Source organism: Maniola hyperantus, chromosome 15 (genome assembly GCF_902806685.2).
Source record: "Maniola hyperantus chromosome 15, iAphHyp1.2, whole genome shotgun sequence".
Taxonomy (NCBI): Eukaryota; Metazoa; Arthropoda; class Insecta; order Lepidoptera; family Nymphalidae; genus Maniola; species Maniola hyperantus.
Window position 1 is genome coordinate 9,590,996 of NC_048550.1, and position 18,634 is coordinate 9,609,629.

At 36.3% G+C, this 18,634-nt stretch overlaps 2 protein-coding genes across 2 annotated transcripts in view; one reads left to right on the plus strand and one right to left on the minus strand.

Moving 5' to 3' along the window:
• LOC117989045 (uncharacterized) overlaps positions 1-18,634 on the minus strand; it is a 47,464-nt gene that overhangs the window by 17,739 nt on the left and 11,091 nt on the right. Inside the window, exons 9-12 of the mRNA XM_069503593.1 lie at positions 18,215-18,349; positions 17,354-17,474; positions 14,326-14,399; positions 13,879-13,980 (exon numbers count right to left, since the gene is read on the minus strand). Coding sequence (XP_069359694.1) covers positions 13,879-13,980; positions 14,326-14,399; positions 17,354-17,474; positions 18,215-18,349 — 432 coding nt within the window. The remainder of the gene's footprint in view (positions 1-13,878; positions 13,981-14,325; positions 14,400-17,353; positions 17,475-18,214; positions 18,350-18,634) is intronic.
• LOC117988696 (cuticle protein 10.9-like) lies at positions 3,447-13,013 on the plus strand. Its single transcript, XM_034975862.2, has 3 exons — positions 3,447-3,582; positions 8,533-8,643; positions 10,587-13,013. The coding sequence occupies exons 2-3, from the start codon at positions 8,533-8,535 to the stop codon at positions 10,800-10,802; spliced, it is 327 nt and encodes a 108-aa protein (XP_034831753.1). The 5' UTR covers positions 3,447-3,582; the 3' UTR covers positions 10,803-13,013.

The following is an 18,634-nucleotide window of genomic DNA, read 5'->3' on the forward strand; positions in this document are numbered from 1 at the left end:
CTTAGGGGTTGAATTCTGAAAAATCCTTTCTTAGCAGATGCCTACGTTATAATAGCTATCTACATGCCAAATTTCAGCTCGATCCGTTCAGTAGTTTGAGCAGTGCGTTGATAATATATCAGTCAGTCAGTCACCTTTTCCTTTTATATATTTAGAAGATTTAAATGAAACATATAATTACTAAGTATTATCGGCTTCGCAAGGGTAACTTATTACAATTTTCGTAAGTATCTCTGCGTAATAAATACAATATATCATATTATGTCACTTAGGAATAATGTAGCTTTTTACTGGTGAAAGAATTTTCAGGATTGGTTCCGTTCAATCACGTCGCCATGAAGCAACGGATCGATGTGATTTTTTGCATGGGTATAGTTAAAGACCTAGAGTTAAATCAAAGATTTCCCACGGGATTTTAAAACCTTAATCCATGCGGACGAAGTCGCGGGCATCAGCTAGTACAGAAATGATTCTTCTTGCGTGATGTAATTACAGAGTAAAATGACTATCGCATCTCGCATATCGAACCATGAATGGACGAAATCGCCAAAGCCTAATTGAACCGCCATTATGAAAATGACTAGATCATTATGAACAAAACTTTGAACAATAAAATTACCGAGCGATCACATCGCCACGCTTCACCAACAAACGCACAAGATGAATATTAATTTTCTTAATATAAGTAAGACTTCAGTTTCAAAATCTATAGCAAAAATCTCAAAATCGGGTTTAATAGCTTATTCCTAGAGCTTTAGGTAACATAAGACTACTCTATCTATCACAGCTAGATAATAATATTATGGATAAATAAAATATGAAATATGAATGTATGAATTGTTATAATATCATGTGCTATTAGTATGGAGTGGGGATATAGGATCTGTGAGTGACAGGTATATATATATATATATATATGTATATATAGAGAGAGACAGCGCGTGCCTGACCTTCGTTATTTTATAAAAGCTGAAAGTTTCTCTGTGTACTGTCCCCAACACTGTGAGGCAACAGGTGGCAATCCCCTGCCAGACGCCCTTCAAGTTTAAAAGTTTGAGGGCATCTAACAGGGAGTTGCCACGATACAAAGTGTCTGGCCATGCATGATGTGACTTCTAATACCTACTATTCCAAAAAAAAAATATTGACTTTATACTTTGACGTAAGATTTTTTACACAACTCCCAAAACAACCCTGATCCAAAGTTCATAGTCACTGATCGTTCCTACCTGTGTTGGGGACAAAACTTTCAGCTTTTATAAAATAAAGAAGTTCTGTCACGCACTGGCTCTTAGTCTAATATTTTGTATCTTTGTATTGTACGAGTACCTACTTAGGTATCATCAGTGCAATGAATTATTATACGTATGAGACATCTGAATTGCGTTGATACCTACTTTAACAGACTACGTCGCTTTCACCGAGTTTGTGGTAAAGATAGCTCAAGTAGGAAGAGGGCCGCTCTAGATAGCACAATGAACTAGATTATAGGTACCTGTTGTTATGGAACTCATAGAATGCGTTATGGAACTTAGAATTTAGATTAATTCTCGTCTCCACTTATTTAAAGGAGGCTTGCGGCTTGCGTCACTCGGCAAGTAAAATTATATTCTAGTATCACGACTCGCATTATGATGAGCTTTTGGATTTGTTTGAAATGAGTTGTTGCTAAAATGTTAATTTTTTGGGTATAAAATTCACAGTAAGTAGGTAGGTAGGTAAGTAATGTTACAAAATGCGAAATAGAATCTGTCTGAACAGCTGAATTGATTTTGGTGAGGCAAACAGATCTTAATAATAATGCCCTTCCTATCGAATTTCGGCCACGGCGCAGCGGCCAATCTCCACAGAGATTTAAAAAAAAATATGCGAGCAAAAGTGCAGCAAAAGTGTGTGTGTGCGCAACCACAGGTGGCACTCTCTATTCGCTTACCTACGAAATCTGACACGACCCGGGAGAGATCAGGCACTCCGGGTTAGAGCATATCTATCTATTTTCCCGACCCGGGAATCAAACTCCAGACTTCATCATCCATACTCGAACATGCCAACGAGTAACGACTAGACCACAGATTAAAGAAAGCTAATCTGTGGACTAGACCAACAAGGCAGTGGCAAACAATTTAACCTTTACTCTGGAGATGGAACTGGACATTCCTCAAAATAATTATTTGGTATACTTAGGTAGTATATAGTATAGTATATAGTAGATACGATATTTTCAGTAGATGTCACGAAGCCGTAAGTAGAAATGACATACGATAAGCAAACGATAGATCAAATTTTTGCGGTTTACGTCGCAAACAAAACGTTCCTACATCCTACGATGGAATTAACTTTTTCTTCGATAATACTTACATGAATTAATTTATTGCTTATAATTATTTTTTAAAATGTTTCTTTGACTTAATTATATAGTTTTTGTTCAAACTATAAATAAACAATCAATTATGGAACAATTATCTTTTATTTGTGGAAACGTTTAGGTGATTTTTTAAGAGTCGAGGCTTTTCCGACCACGCTTCCCTCACGACGAGCCTATCAAATACCTAGCTACCTACCTATCATAAAGTTTAGTTAAGTTTACATTCACGGTCATTTAATTTACCTAATTGGACAATAATATGACGAAATATATGACGAAATATGCATTTAACAATACAAAACGGCAGAATCATTATTTATTGTCTATTGCGAAAACAGTTTTACAAAAGTTTACGATTGATGTTCATCAATTTTAGCTTTTCAAAGAACTGTCTCAACTTTGTTGACTGAACGACAATATAGGTCCAAAATGTAATGCTACAATCGATCAGATCGTATACCATGGTCTTATATAGATGATCATGAGATGAAATAAGAAAAAAAAAGTCGTGTACAGAAGAATCGGGGAGCCCACCGCATTCTTTCAAGATAACCCTACCATCGACCACTACGGGACAATCGAGAGTCAATTTTCGGTTATGGATCAAAGTTTATAGGATCTGACCTCGGGGACATTGTGGCTAATTCCATTGTCCACAATCTCTAAACTAAACTAAAATGTCACGCCTAAATCTATTGCTATCCCTTTCATAATGTTGCTTGCGGAAAAGGATGGCACTAGATTTAGACCTGTTAATTTAGTTTAGTTTAGAGATTGTGTACAAGAGAATCGGCCCCATTATTCTATTAAAAAATAGCCTAAAAGCATGGTTTATCTTATGCTTTTCCTTATGGAACTTTTTATGTAGGAAGGATACTTATCCTGTTTAATAGACACTTGTCTATATAGGAAAACGGATACCGAATATGTACAACATAGGTAAAGAATTAATAACGCATAAGAATAGTTGGACAATGGCATTTAGCTGAATAAAGTTATTGATGCATTATCAACCGGTCATGCATGTGTGGAGCATCCATCACGATAAGGCGGCATTGCAGCATCTTCCTAAAGAGTTGTGGGGTGCGTATATAAACGCAGACGAGGACGGGGTGCGACACCAGTTGATTTAAGGCACTCTGTCAGTCAACGTCTCCGTACCATTGTTGATTTGTGTTTGTGTGTGACTTAGTACAAAAAAATCCATTCATACTACAGTAAGTTCATGCGTACATACCTACATAATTCCAAATTCAGTACCTAATTACCTGAAAGACATGTCTAGTGTTTTTGGACTCGTTGATTTATGATAACGTTATAAATTTGAAGGTTTACATTTTTAGCGATTTAATTAATTAGATAATTTTAATTAGAATTAGATCTCATGCTCGCACTGACCTTGTGCTTAGTTTAGATTCCCACATAAGAAGCCGCGTGTGAGAATTTTATTAAAATGCATTAATTGCATTTAGTTTTAATTAATAAAATTACTTAGACTTGATAAATACTATTGCTTTGTCCATTTAAACAAGTAGGTATTATAAAACTATAATCCATGACCTAAATAGGAATCTATTATAGTCAAGGTAGGTATAGATGCATAGTCCCGAGCAACCAGACGATTAAAAGATACTGTACGTATCTAATTAAATTTAGAGTTGATACGATAGCTATAGTCCGCGACAGGTCGAGATTGCAATCGGGGTATGTGGCGGGAGGACACCCGCACGTCACCCGCGCTCGCCCGCACCGGGTCAACGCGGGGGCTGTGCGGGAGTGCGGGGCGTTCCCTCCCCGATTACAATTTCGATCTGTCGCGTACTATAACTAAGGTTTTCTTTTTTATTTTGCTTAGTTTTTCCCAAACGTTTATTAAGACACACCTATAATAACCCTGTACCGATTGATAAGTCAAATCAACCCCATACTCAAGATAACTTTCTTTAACTTTGCCAAAGGAGCTGCTGATTGAAATCGACAATTTTTTTTGTCAACGTCATTACCACTCCATACAAAAAGGATCACGCTAAGTGCCATTTCGCATGCGTGGGATAAAAAAATATAGGTTTGCAACCGTGCATTAATCGTACTGAAATCCGCAGGTAATTATGTAGTATTTGTTGCCGTATTGAGATAGGAATCAATTGCTCAAATCACTAAGCCAATTGTTCGTAAGCGTCGCTCGGCAAAAAGGTGTGAATATGGGTCATTATTACGAGAATGCTCACTTCTGTCGCACACTCGTCACCCGTGCCATTGAAAAATTAGATAGAAACGTTGACATTGAAATATTTTTGTGCATTGTCTGTTTTTAGGGTTCGGTAACCAAATGGTTAAAGAAAAACCCTTATGGGTGCGACTTACGAAAAATTTCTAAAAATAGACCTTAACTCGGAAGTTATCAAAACGAAAAAATCAGAAATTATTTGAGTTGTATAAATTACCTGTAGAGCTAATTGAGGTCAAGGGAAATATTACATAAATATTGCTAATTTATGGAAAACAGCACAGTTTTTTATAAATTAGTCTTAACTAACTTAGGTACATGATCCCAAACAGAAAGGATTTTTTTGAAGCGGTAGATTTTAACTAAATATCTATAAAGACGTTTCTTTAGAAGGGGCGGAACTCCGGTGGCGTAGTTTGACTCGCACTTGGTCGTTTTTTTTTTCAATTAGAATAGATAAGGATTATTTATGTGAGCTTTCCATTATTGCTGGTGCATAAAATGGATAAAAGTTCTCTTAGGACTAATGTTGTTCATCTATCTTATCCATACCGTTATACGCGCTTTGGTCTTTTTGGGGCACATTTTGACCAATATACGGTTTGCATTTTCACGGCGCATTGAACGCAAAATAATGATGCACAGCCTATAGCTCTGCTATACCTAACTAATAGTAAACTTATAAAATATTATTCTAGACTAGCTGATGACCGCGGCTTCGCCCGCTTGGATTTAGGTTTTTAAAAATCCCGTGGGAACTTTTGATCTTCCAGGACAAAAAGTAGACTATCCATAGTATGCCGTCCCCGGGGGCCGATGCGATATTTGTTGATTATGCAGTTTATTAATTTATTTCAGCGACATCCCTCCATCAGCTAGGTAGTTACTTATATATAATTTTTAAATCAGGTCAGCGTATTTTTTAAGTTTAGGGACAGTAATTTAATGGAAAAACGCTCGCGAAAATTTTCTTACCTTCAGCGTCCGCGCCGATATAATGGTGTTTATATTTTTTATGATAGTGTTGTACCTACACTTCTAGGAAATTTCTAAAAATTATTTAGATATAATAGTACCTACTCTTTTATTTAGTCACGCCATGATAACGTTTCGCACGTACATTAAAGTTCTCAGAATTTTGAATTAATTAATTTAGCAAAAAGTAAGTAAGTAAATAAAAACAAAAAATACCACAAAACATGTTTTTAAATTAGAGCTCGGTAAAGTAACTTCCATCGATAGCGCTTCGGAGGCTTCGAAGAAATGCACACAGTATTATTATGCAAATGAGTAGAGTGAGCTTTATCGCACAAAATGAACAAAACTTCAGCATGGCCAGCGGCCCCATGTCTAAGGCGCTATCTCCACGGACGAGAGAATCGCGGCGATAGTCTCGCCGTGCCAACAAATTCGATACTACCAGAGATAATTTATTTAGTAAATTATCTCTGATACTACTCACCTATCTCAGGCGATACTATCGCGGCGATAGTATATATCGAATACTGTTCCACGGCGCGGCGGCGAGACTATCGCCGCGATTCTCTCGTACGTGGAGATGGTGCCTAAGGATACGTACACTGACTAAACTTTGACGTATTTGCAGGTAAGGGCATGTAGAATGTTATCGTGGTTGATGATGATAAAATAATCTATACATGTACCAAGTATCTGAAGATTACTTAATACACTCACTCTTTGTCATCTCTTTTCACTGGTCAGCCGGGATCTAAGCTGACTTGAATTATCTTTTAACTATAACTTATGCTTTATTATTAACTTTGTTTTACCCTAAAGGCATGCTTATACGAGTAGGTACTTATCTACGTCTTAATAGTTTATGATCTGCAAAACGAAAAAGTCGCTTTGAGTGGTGATTGGTCAAAAGATTGAATGAATCAATCAATCAATGAATGAATTAGTGAATTTTATTTATTTGCACGCGACTTCTACGTTACTAAGGAATGACGTCAATCAAATTCTTTTTATTAATTAAAAACCACACAAGTAACACATTAAAATCTTACAAACTGGTAATTAGTTGCATTGTCTTTACATGTGTGCAATACTGTTACTTAAGATAGACGACGCGAATTTTCCCGCAGGAATCGATCACGCAAGGCCAAATTAAACTTAATTAAACACTGTGGCATACAGTACCAGATTTTTTATGCATATCTAATATTACAACTAAATTTTCCGTTAGGTATTGTGTATTTTAATTGCCTACTATTATTTTACACTGTTTTATTGATATTTTAGGTTGATTATGGGTGAATTAAGTATGACCTTCGATCTCCACGTAGCTTAGAAATACGCGCAATAAACTTTTATGGGACTTACGACGTACCTACCTACCTACGTTGTTTGTATGTTATCTAGGGGCCGTGAAAAGCTAGCAGACAGACAGACTTGATTGCATTTATAATATACCTAATAGGTTTTAGCATAGTACTATTATATTATATTCTGTGGTACCTATTAGTATGTATGCATATCTATATTATAGGTAGGTACATATGCTAAGTTCTATTGCACGTATAATAATAATCTGCGATGTTATTTATAATAGTAATGAAATAGATCGATACCAAACCGATTTGTCATCACCTTTTAACAACCTAGTTGTACTGAGTAGGTACTATTTTATATATTATGTGCTAGTTGTTTTACATGAGGGCATTTAAGATGTTGTAAAACTATGTAGGTATGATTATAAGTGCATTCCACGATATTTGCAATTTTAATTATTTATTTAATAACTGTGACATAGGTACTTAATAAATCTTAATTCTTCTCATTACATGTAATTATAGAAGAATCAAAGAAACAAGTAAGTAGATTATTAAGTATCTACATATGTAAAGCTTTCGTGTTCATTGATAATGAAAGGTTATTAGGGGAAAAACGTAGGCATTTACTTAATAATTACTTAATGGAAATTTCTTAATTAATGGATACTTGTGTTCTCCACCACATGTACCATTATAATATAATTTAATTAGGTACCCATGTAATGCAATTTTTGTGAGCATATTACAGTACAAATAAACAACAAAAAAAAAAGGAAAAATTAGGAACATTTAGGTATTTAACAAAATGAAACCTAATTATTTGTAATCTGTTGAAATTATTCTTTGTCGCGTGAACTACACCAATTTCAACCCCCTATTTCACCCCCTTAGGGATTGAATTTTCAAAAATACTTTCTTAGCGGATGCCTATGTCATAATAGCTATCTGTATGCCAAATTTCAGCCCGATCCGTCCAGTAGTTTGAGCTGTGCGTTGATAGATCAGTCAGTCAGTCACCTTTTCCTTTTATATATTGTCTTGTGAGTCTGTCTATCACGGCTTAACCACTGAACCAATCTTGTAGTGTAGAGAAAGTTTGCATCCTAATATTGGATAGGTACTTTTCCGTGATCCCGGAAAAATAAACTATCCCCTAGAATTATTTCTTTTTCCAGGATCGAGACGAGGAAAGACCTACAGCCACGTGATCGAAATCGCGGGCAATAGCTATAGTAAACTCTATAAATGACAGTTGTTTGTTATCATAGTTGTTCCTCATTGAATGATGATTGATAGAATCGAAATGAGGAATTGGGACGATGACTATGTCAACAATAAATTATTTCTCAGGAATTATTAAATAGAGGGTCTTCAAAAATGTCCATGTCCGCTATTAGCTTTAAGTTTGCTAACCATTTTAAATTATCGATCTGACTAAAAAAAAAGAATTAAGTTAAATTTTATGACGTTACGTACGTTTATGTATTTCATACAAGCTCCCATACTAAGCGAGCGTTATGACGTCTGATAAAATGTTATTGATTTGACTAGCAGTCATCATCCCTATTTTCTTTCTATTTTATTAAACAAACAACGTTTTTGTTGTATAATAACTTAATAATAATAACAAAATTGTATTCAATCAGATGTCGTCAATAACGTGGTTGGCGTGCGCGCTGGTACTGATGTGCGCTAGCATGCAAGTGTCGCCCGCGCCTGCGCCCGCACCGCAAGAAGAAAATTATCCGCCAATGCCAGTGAGTATCAATTACCGTGTCTGAATATAGCTGTTACAGTCAGAACTCATCTCTATATATAAAAATGAATCACTAATTGTGTTGCTGATCGCAAATCTCGAGAACAGCTGAACCGATTTCGCTACTTCTTTTTTTATAATATTCCTTGAAGTACGAGGATGGTTCTTACGGAGAGAAAAATTAAAAAAAAACCACTATTAGACGGTACGAAGTTCGCCGGGGCAGCTAGTTTCCGATAAAAACTACTTTTAACTGCAAAAACAGCAAAAGATTTTTTATTTATGGAGGTTGGTCAAAAGTAGTCGCTAGAAATATTGATGAATAGTGCTTTTGACTGGAAAATATGGGGCAAAATGGTTTTAAGTCTGAAATAATAGGAATGGAAATTATATAAGCCTAACCTATCGCTTTGTCGCGACAGCTGACTTGGCGAGTGGTATCGGTTTACGGGGCCCATATTATATCAGAGGATTATAGTTACGTCTATGTCTGAAATATCGAAAGAATAACAACAGTGAACGACAAAGCATAGAAATATTACCGGTTTATTATGGATGGCGTAGCGAAATCTCTACCGAGGTGGGCGGTGCATAAATAATATTACCTACCGCACGCGTCTTAAATTTGATTGTAACTTCGTAACTATCACTTGAGTCGCCCAATCACTCTTAATACGAACCAATCAAGAGTGATTTATTTGGTTGAAGTTACTTGTTTAACAGGCTTTAGTTTGCAGCCTCTATTTTTGAATGATAATTGTTAGAAACGCGTTTGTGTTTCTATGTTTTGTCGTTCACTGATTTATAATCCTTGAAGATAGTTATCAACTTTTCGGGGTCGGATTCCAGACAGTACAGCACGGTTCATTATTGGAAATATATTTACCATGGGAATTAAAGGTCTAGAGCAGTTCGCAGAAGAACAAACAAAAGTCGTACCCATTCATATCGCACTAATCTTGCACCTCTTTGCTATCAGAAGCATCTCAGGCATTATGCTAAATTGCTAACCATGTGAACGCGCGTGAACCGCCTAATTAGCGCCATTGCGTCCAACCGCCTTTGTGCTAGCTCTTTGACCATTATCTTACACTATAACGCAATTATTCCTAGCATTAAATAATAATTAATATAATTATATTATACTTCGAAACGACTACAAATATAAAATTTTCACATATTATAAGTAATACACATACCTACTTAACGAAAATTAATTGGTATTTTTTTATGCATAGTATTTTTTACCTACATACCTTGATCTTACACGTGTACCTACCTAATAAGATTGATCAGCAGATAAGTAGTAACACATGTTTTGTCTAAATCTGATCAATATTAGGACCTTGGTGTTTTTTTTTCGCAACTGTAGGTACTCGTAAGGAGCTACAAAATTAAAATAAGTTGCTTTGTAATAAACGATGTTACTTTACAAAATCATTATGTATTTATAAAGCCATTATCTTGTTCAAGTTAGGTAGGTATATTGTACTTGAATCATCTTGAATAACCTTTAGCAGCGATTGAAAAAATACTTAGTTACAAAAAGATTTAAATGCTGGTTTATTTGTCAAATGTATTAACAATTTATAATTTTACTCAGGATACCTACTATTTATAGAAATATGCACACATCCTTGACCTCCATTTTAGAAATAATAATATTCATAGTGGTAAATGGTAATTCATAGTTGCTTATATGTACTTACTTACTCATTAGTCTATTGTTATTAGTTTGCATACCAATAATTATCTAATACCTACTGCAACTATTACTTAATTAATTTGGGTTTTGTCAAGTAAGACGAGTTTGGTCTTAGTCAAGTAAGAGTAAACAAAATCCACTTTGAAAAAAATACTTTTTTGCAAACCTTATTGTACCTACACCGATTTCTCCAAGGTTTCTGGACCGATTTGCAAAATTTTTATTTTGTATAATTTCAGTACGAATACAAATACGATGTAGAAGACCAAGAAAAATTGCTTTACTTCGGAGCGAGTGAAGCTGGCGATGCACAGGGCAAGGTTATCGGCAGTTATAAGGTCCTACATCCTGATGGACGACTTATGACGGTCGAGTACACCGTGCAAGGTGACAGTGGCTTTGTACCAGTAATTAAGTTTGAAGAAAACGCAAACCCCTTCGGTAAAAGGAAGTAGGCTAATGATTATGGAGTCACGTAGAGAGCAATTTGTGTAAATATTCATGTATTTTAATGACCTTGTTCTGAGATTATACAACTTTTAATGGTTGTTATCGTCGCAATCATTATCTGCTACTGGCTTAAGTATTACTGTTGCATCTTAGTACTCGTCTCTATTATCGTCAATAACGTCTCGATTACGTGATATCTGTTCCGACATCATATTAATTATAATTCATATTCAAATTCAAAATTCTTTATTGCGAATATATAAATATTGAATTTGAATAAAATCAGCACTAATAGTATTTTGTTTCAGATTTTAGAATGTTTTTTTTTTTACATAACTTAAACTTTAAACAATTTTATAGGTCATGCCATGTCATGATCTTAGTAAAATAGTGCAAATTTTACAGCGGGTCTGGAATAACCGATTTATTTGACATAGAGCTAAGACGTTTAAAGTTGGCTATTCATAAATTTTATTAAGATGTAATCTGAACAAGTATTTCCAAAGGGTTTTAAAATTTTATTAATCCGTGACGACGAAAACTCATCTTAGATATGTCTTCCTTTACGCAACCTGTTTTTATACTTACCCATACAACTTTAAGTCCTACTCTGTTGTCCAATGCATCTCAATTTATAAAGTTTTAGGCCAATATTGGGCATTGTGTAAAATAATATCACGAGTCAGATAAAGCCAATGAATGTAAATGCCATCAATCAGTAAAACATTCCGAGCACTAAATTAACACATTTAACAAATAACTAAGTTAAATGGAGCAATCACTCGTACGTTTTGCTATGAAATAGGTAGCTAAGTAATATTTTTAATTGATCATAGGTAAGCTAAGTAAGTACTAATATAAATATTTATAAAGGTAAATGCAATATTTTGCAATTTAAGTCTTGTCTAGATAGAGCTTCAGGTTTTGCACTAAATTATTTTTGTAAAAAAAATTACATGATTTTCTTGTTTTGTTTTCATTTATAAAAATAAATAAAAATAAAATAAAATAAAATCATTTTATTTCAGGTTTGGGACCCATATAAAAACATGTTAAAATTAAAAATTAAAATGCGTATAAAAATATTTAGTTAAAATCATTTGAAAAAAATGAATAGTCATTTTGCGTTCGGGATCTGGTGTACCCTTAGCCAGTGTTTATAGAACACATTGTCAGGGGATACCTGAGCGACGACTTTGATCATTTTATTATTAGAATTACGGACGGTTTCCCAGAAACCCGCAATTCTATTTCGTATAACGGCGTAGTAGTCCGGGACTCCAGCGTCGGCAGACATGCCCGACGCGCTACAATACCTCGGCATTTTTAATAAAATGCGAAGGGCATCATTATATTGTACCCTGAGGATGTTAAAGGATCTTTTGGTGTAGTTGATCCATAATTGTGAAGTATAAAAACTCATACAATAAGCTTTAAACAACGTAACTTTAACATCCTCAGAGCACCGAGCGAATCGGCGAGCGAGCATGTTGCACCGTATTGCCAGTGACCTTCGCTCTCGTTCTATGTCAAAGTCGTCACTCAGGGACCCCGTCAACATATGTCCGAGATACCTGAACTGTTGCACAACCTGAACTGGTGTCCCATCTAATAAAACTGGTGGTATCCTCTCCGGACCTTTACCAGCTCTAAAAACCAACATTTCTGATTTGCGTACATTGTATTTTAATCCATGTCTCAAGGCGTAACTTTCGCAAATCGATACCAATTTACGGAGACCATTTATTGAGGGGCTAAGTAGCACCATGTCATCGGCGTAGCTTAAGTTGTTAAAACAAACTCCGTCAATATGACAACCGATGCCAGTACCACTTAGCTCCCCAATCAGGTCATCAACGTAAAGATTGAACAGGTCCGGAGAGGACCTTACAAAATAAATTAAAAAATTGTTCTATAAAATGACTTTCCTTTTTCTATTAATAGAGACTCTATCTCAACATATTATTCTAGTGTATCATTAAAATGTAACGTTTTCTTTATTATTTAAAATTTAATTTCGGAAATAAATCAAAAGTTACCAATTCTGTGATTTGTCTTAAGTTTAAGTTCATTTCGTCATTATGCTTTAAGCTTATGATTCGTTTTAGATTTTGCAAGTGTAAATAGTGAAATTACTCAGTGTCAACTTTACTTTTTATACGTTGTGTAATAAATAATTCGTACTTATTATGAAGAATAAAATATTTTTGTACGAATTTTATTGTTTTATTTCCTAAACTTGCAGAACATAAATAATAAATGTACCTTAATTTATCATATTACATTATTTAAATACACCAACGTATAGGTACCTACTTTAGATTACACTGACAAGGATTAAGACACAAAAAACCCAAAAAAAAAAACCATCATAACAATGCACACAATGTTAAAAACCTTACAAACACTATAAGAATATATAAGTACCGACGTTGTTTTTTTTTTAGATATTTTTAAAAATAACGTTAATAGCACATTTATTTTATTAAAATTATAATAAGCACTAATTTAGAATTTAAGTTGAACCAAGATATTTTAGAAACTCGTTAATTTGCTCTTAACGACTTCCGAGAGTCATCTTAACAATTTGGCTTGTGTTTTTTGTTCACTAAAATTGTTCAGATGTTTGGAAAAAATATTAAAAACGTATCTATAATAATTGCTTCCCTGTGCTGCTTCCCTACCAACTAAGGTCCAGTTACACGACAGCTAGTTAAAATTGCATTATGGTTGTCGTTAAACTTTAATCGTTCACTCCGCAATAAAGTGAAATTTAGCTTGTACATCGCTGCTGTCTAAAATTTAACAAATATGTCTCTTTTCTATCACGTAAACTCTCTTTCGTTTATGAGGCAAGATTTACGTGGGAGCTTTCGAAGAAGCGCGCTGTCATAGCTATATTTCTCGGGTCAAGTGACCAAGACTCAATCATAGAGGTATGAATACTGACTTGTGTAACCAACTTTGCTTTTTATTGATGTTTTAAGTTTAACCTTAACCGTAATTTAACTTTAACCGCCTGTCATGCAACTGGACCTAAGCGAGTTTAACATGTCTTAGAACTAGGTACTAGGCACTTACCTTATCCTGTTGTCTCGTCATAATGACTGCGGTGGCTTCGGTGTCATATTGCGGCCGGCCTGCGCGACCAACCATTTGCAGAACCGTACTGATGCTGTATTCCTGGATAGGGAAAAATTATTCTTATCCCAAATTTTTTGAAATAAATGAAAGAGATATAACGGCATACGTTATAAATCTTAAGACGAATGTATATATATATAAATTATAAAGGTATTAAACTACAAATATACACACAAACATTAACCTTTATAATATTTAGTGTGATTCGAATCGATCGAAAGATGTTAATAAAGTTAGGTATACAGTTACACCCGCAGATCGTTTGCGATTTCTATATTTATCGTTCGTTTCAACATCGGTGATATCGTGATATTGAAAAGAATTTATCAGTTATCATTATCACATATGAAATTTAAGCCGTAGTTAAAAACTATATAAACAAACCTGATAAGCTCCGTTCACGTATTGCTGAGTATTCTTTATTATTACGAGATGAGCAGGTAAATTGACACCCATAGCTGTAAAAAAATATTTACTAAGTTTATTTTTAGCGTTCCATACCTCAAAAGGAAAACGGAACCCTTATAGGATCACTTCGTTGTCTGTCCGTCTGTCGTGTCTGTCAAGAAAACCTATAGGGTACCTACTTGCCGTTGACCTAGAATCATGAAATTTGGCAGATAGGTAGGTGATAAAGCACAAGTAAAAGAAAAAATCCGAAAACCGTGAATTTGTGGTTACATCACAGAAAAAAAAATTAAAATGTGTTCATGAACAAATATTAGTATTTTCAATTTTCAAAATAAGATAACTATACCAAGTGGGGTATCATATGAAAGGGCTTTACCTGTATATTCTAAACCAGATTTTTATTTATTTTTATGGATAAAAGTTTTTGATTTATCGAGCAAATGTCGAAAAATTTGCCGAATACGAAACCCTCGGTGCGCGAGTCTGACTCGCACTTGGCCGGTTTTTTATTTCTTATTCGTGACGTGTGGCTGTGCGGGGCGTCACCCCGCTTCATACTTCGATTGCCTGTCCTGTCGCGGACTATAACTCCTAGAAAACCTGCATGTCTGAGAGTTCTCCTTAATGTTCTCAAAGGTGTGTGAACGCTGCCAATCCGCAAGTAGTTAGAGTTGTGGACTATGGCCCAAAACCCTTCTAATTCTGATAAGAAACCCGTACTCAGTAGTGATCCGCCGATGGGTTAAGACTTATGATGATTATTGATTACTATAAAAATCGTGAAAATACGAAATTATTCTTACGGGAATCTTTTCACAGAACTAACTCGATGTTACAAATTATTTGACCTAGGTAGATTAAGCTGTGATAGCCTAATGGTTAGAACATCCGCCTTGTAATCGGAGGTCCGAGTTACGTGCGTTTTAAGATAGGGAACCTGCATGCCTGAGAGTTCTCAAAGGTGTGTGAAGTTTACCAATCCGCACATGGCCAGTGTGGTAGACTATGGCCCTTCTCGCTCTAAGAGAAGACCCGTGCTCTGTAGTGAGCCGGCAACGGGTTGATCATGATGATGATGACCTAAAGATTTGGTTTGCCAAGATTCAAGAATATTTCAAAACCAACATCATGTTTCGTGGATCTCCGATCTCGTATAGCAATTTGATAAAAACGCACGTGTTTTTTTATAAACAACCATCATTTTTGCACGGTGAAAGGTGTTACGATTTGCGAAATACGGAAGCTTACTCCTAGGAATTCAAAAACAACGCATACGTATACTTACTTATTTATAATTTTTACAGGGTGTTTTTAAGCACATCAAATTCTGTGAAATAATATATTTTGGTGTGCTATGGTGGCCCATCCGTGTAACCGATTTTGACGAAAGGTACAGAAATAGCGTGCACCATTTGCTACTTGCTTTGCTAATCATGACCGACAATGCTCCCTATCTCGTAGGGCTACACAATCCAACCTTATCACAGCGTCTTCGCCGGCGAAGACGAGGTCCCCGATTTCTAACGTCACCCGGACGTGGGCTCACGCCACGGCCTCGGGGGCGTACGGACTAACCAGTAGTCCAACAACTCCACCCATCCCAACGTCATCCTAAGCCGTGGTCCGAGCCTCACAGGAGGCGCCCTTAGGAGGACGTTGCCCCCCGACCTCTCGAATTATTTCTTCGAGCCCTAGGGCTCACCCCCAGGCGGAGCTTCGCGCTCGCCAACCCCCCCGGTGACGCTGTAGCGGCCAGTAGGGCCTACGCAGCATAGTCAATCCGAAACAACACACACAAAAAATTGCTACTTTCTGTTCAGGAAAATCAAAGAGTTCCCATAAGATTTTTAAAACCCCTAAATCTATGCAGATGAAGCTGCGGGCATCATATTGTCGTAAATAAAACATCCTGGTGGCTGTAGGTACCTACCTAAGTACCTATATCGAAGCGCGACATGAGAATATTATGTCTTTGTGTGCGCATAATAATAATCGGGAGATCGCGACGTGACGGGCGATATATCTTCGTACGGTATTGTATCCTATCAAAGATTCATCTTTGAACACTAAGTTGCTTTTTTGGTTCGTAACAGGACTTGGGATAATAATAATCTGTTAAGTATTAATGTTTTATTGCATTCATTTTTCAGAACATATTTTACGCAGATAACATAATCCCTTATCATAAATGCGAAAGTGTGTTTGCTTGTTGGTTTGTTGGTTTGTCCTTCAATCACGTCGTAACGGTGCAACGGATTGACGTGATTTTTTGCATGGGTATAGATAAAGACCTGGAGAGTGACATATAGGCTACTTTTTTATCCCGGAAAATCAAAGAGTTCCCACGGGATTTATAAAGAACCTAATTTCATGCCGACGAAGTCGCAGGCATCAGCTAGTCCCTAATATATGATTTTTCTTTCTGCATCTGGACTTCGTCCGCGTGGATTACACTTTCAAACCCCTATTTAACCTCCTTAGAAGTTGAGTTTTCAAAATTACTTTCTTAGCGAATGTCTACGTCATATCGGGTTGAAATTTGGCGCGCAGACCACGGAACAGAAAAAATAGTTTTTTCTGTTCCGTGGCGCAGACAGCTGTCCGCGCGCCAAATTTCAACCCGATCCAAGGAGTAGTTTGAGCTGTGCGTTGATAGATCAGTTAGTCAACTGACTGATCTATCAAGGCACAGTCAAAAGCTGACTAACTAGTCAGCTTTTCCATGATCAACCCATCACTGCTGACCCACTACTGAATACGGGTCTCCTCTCAGAATAACAAGTGTTTAGGCCATAGTCCACCATGCTGGCCTAGTGTGAATTCACACATATTTGAGAACGTTTAAACGCTAAAACGATGATATCATCTAGATGATGATCTAGGTAAACGCGACATCTTAGGCCACATCACCACTTTCCATCAGGTGTGATTGTGGTCAAGCGTTTGCCTATAATCAATAAAAATATTATGATACAGTTCAATTTTATTTATGTAGACTTACCTAAAGTGGTAGTAGTGACGAGAATTGGAAGGTCTCTCTTTCGGAAGGCTTGTTCGATATTCGTCCTCTCTTCGTAGAGCAACCCAGCGTGGTGGCATCCAACACCGCACAGCACGAGGGACTATACGACACATAAAAAAATGGTGCCTAGAATACTGGCTGCATTTCCGCGCTGGACAGCCAGGCTGATCCGTAGCGCAAAAAATGAGCCCAGCCCTTCTGTCACTAGACGAGGCTATTAATCGCGGTGAAATGTCTCGTAATTTTTTTTTACTCAGACTTAAGTGTTAGTTAAAAAGAGACAGATTTATGTAAGCGATATAGCACTGTTTCGTTTTAACAGTGTCTTAAGTCTGAGCAAAGTCTAAGCACGCTCTATAGATTTCAGCAGAAGACTCCATGGCCCCAGAGTCTCCACGCCAAACGGAACAAAAATGTAACTCTCGATAAGAGAGGCAATACTTGCGCTTTTTTTTATTTTTAAGAATATTAGCCATATTAAATGACTAATATTCCCCTTTTCCTCTCCAACTAAAGAGGAGCTGTGCTAGGAGTAGGTACGACAATATAGTGCAACGGGCGGGGTTTGAACCGTCGACCTTTCGATTTACAGTCCACTCCTTTACCGGTTGAGCTATTGAGGCTTCGATAGTGAAAATGGGTTGAATGTAATTTTGTCCAACCTAAGTATAAGTCCCGAAAAATTGCTATTGCGCTGGAACCATCGAAATGATGTCATTTTGACGTCAGCCGAAATAAAAATATACCATTAGCTCGAAACTTCAGTATGACTTCAGTCTAGTGCTGACGTCACTAAAATGGGGGCCACGCGTATTAGAAATTTGCGGTACTTAGGCTTACCTGAATTTTCTTATTTTTCAATGTTGAAGCCAGTGCAACCAGCGCGGCCTTCTGTTCCTCGTTGAAGTTAATCGTAATTTCCCGTGACAACGTCTCCGCTGTGAGCGTAACGCCTTTCCGAGTGTTACAAAATATCTAAAAACCAGCCAGGTGCTAGCTGAACTCGCGTGGAAAGGGCTCCTTACGATGAATAGACATTTTTTGACAATTCATCGTAAAGAACCCTATATTATAGCATTTTCCATGTACTGTTAAACTTATGAACCTAAATAAAATACCATATAAAGATCAGAGATTAATAACATGTCACCAGTGACTTTTAAATATGTTAATAAGAAAAGGTCTTAAAGGAGTGCCTTGGTTAACAGTTACGGCGCAAACCTTTTTTAGCTACATAATAATTACGTATTACTATGTACA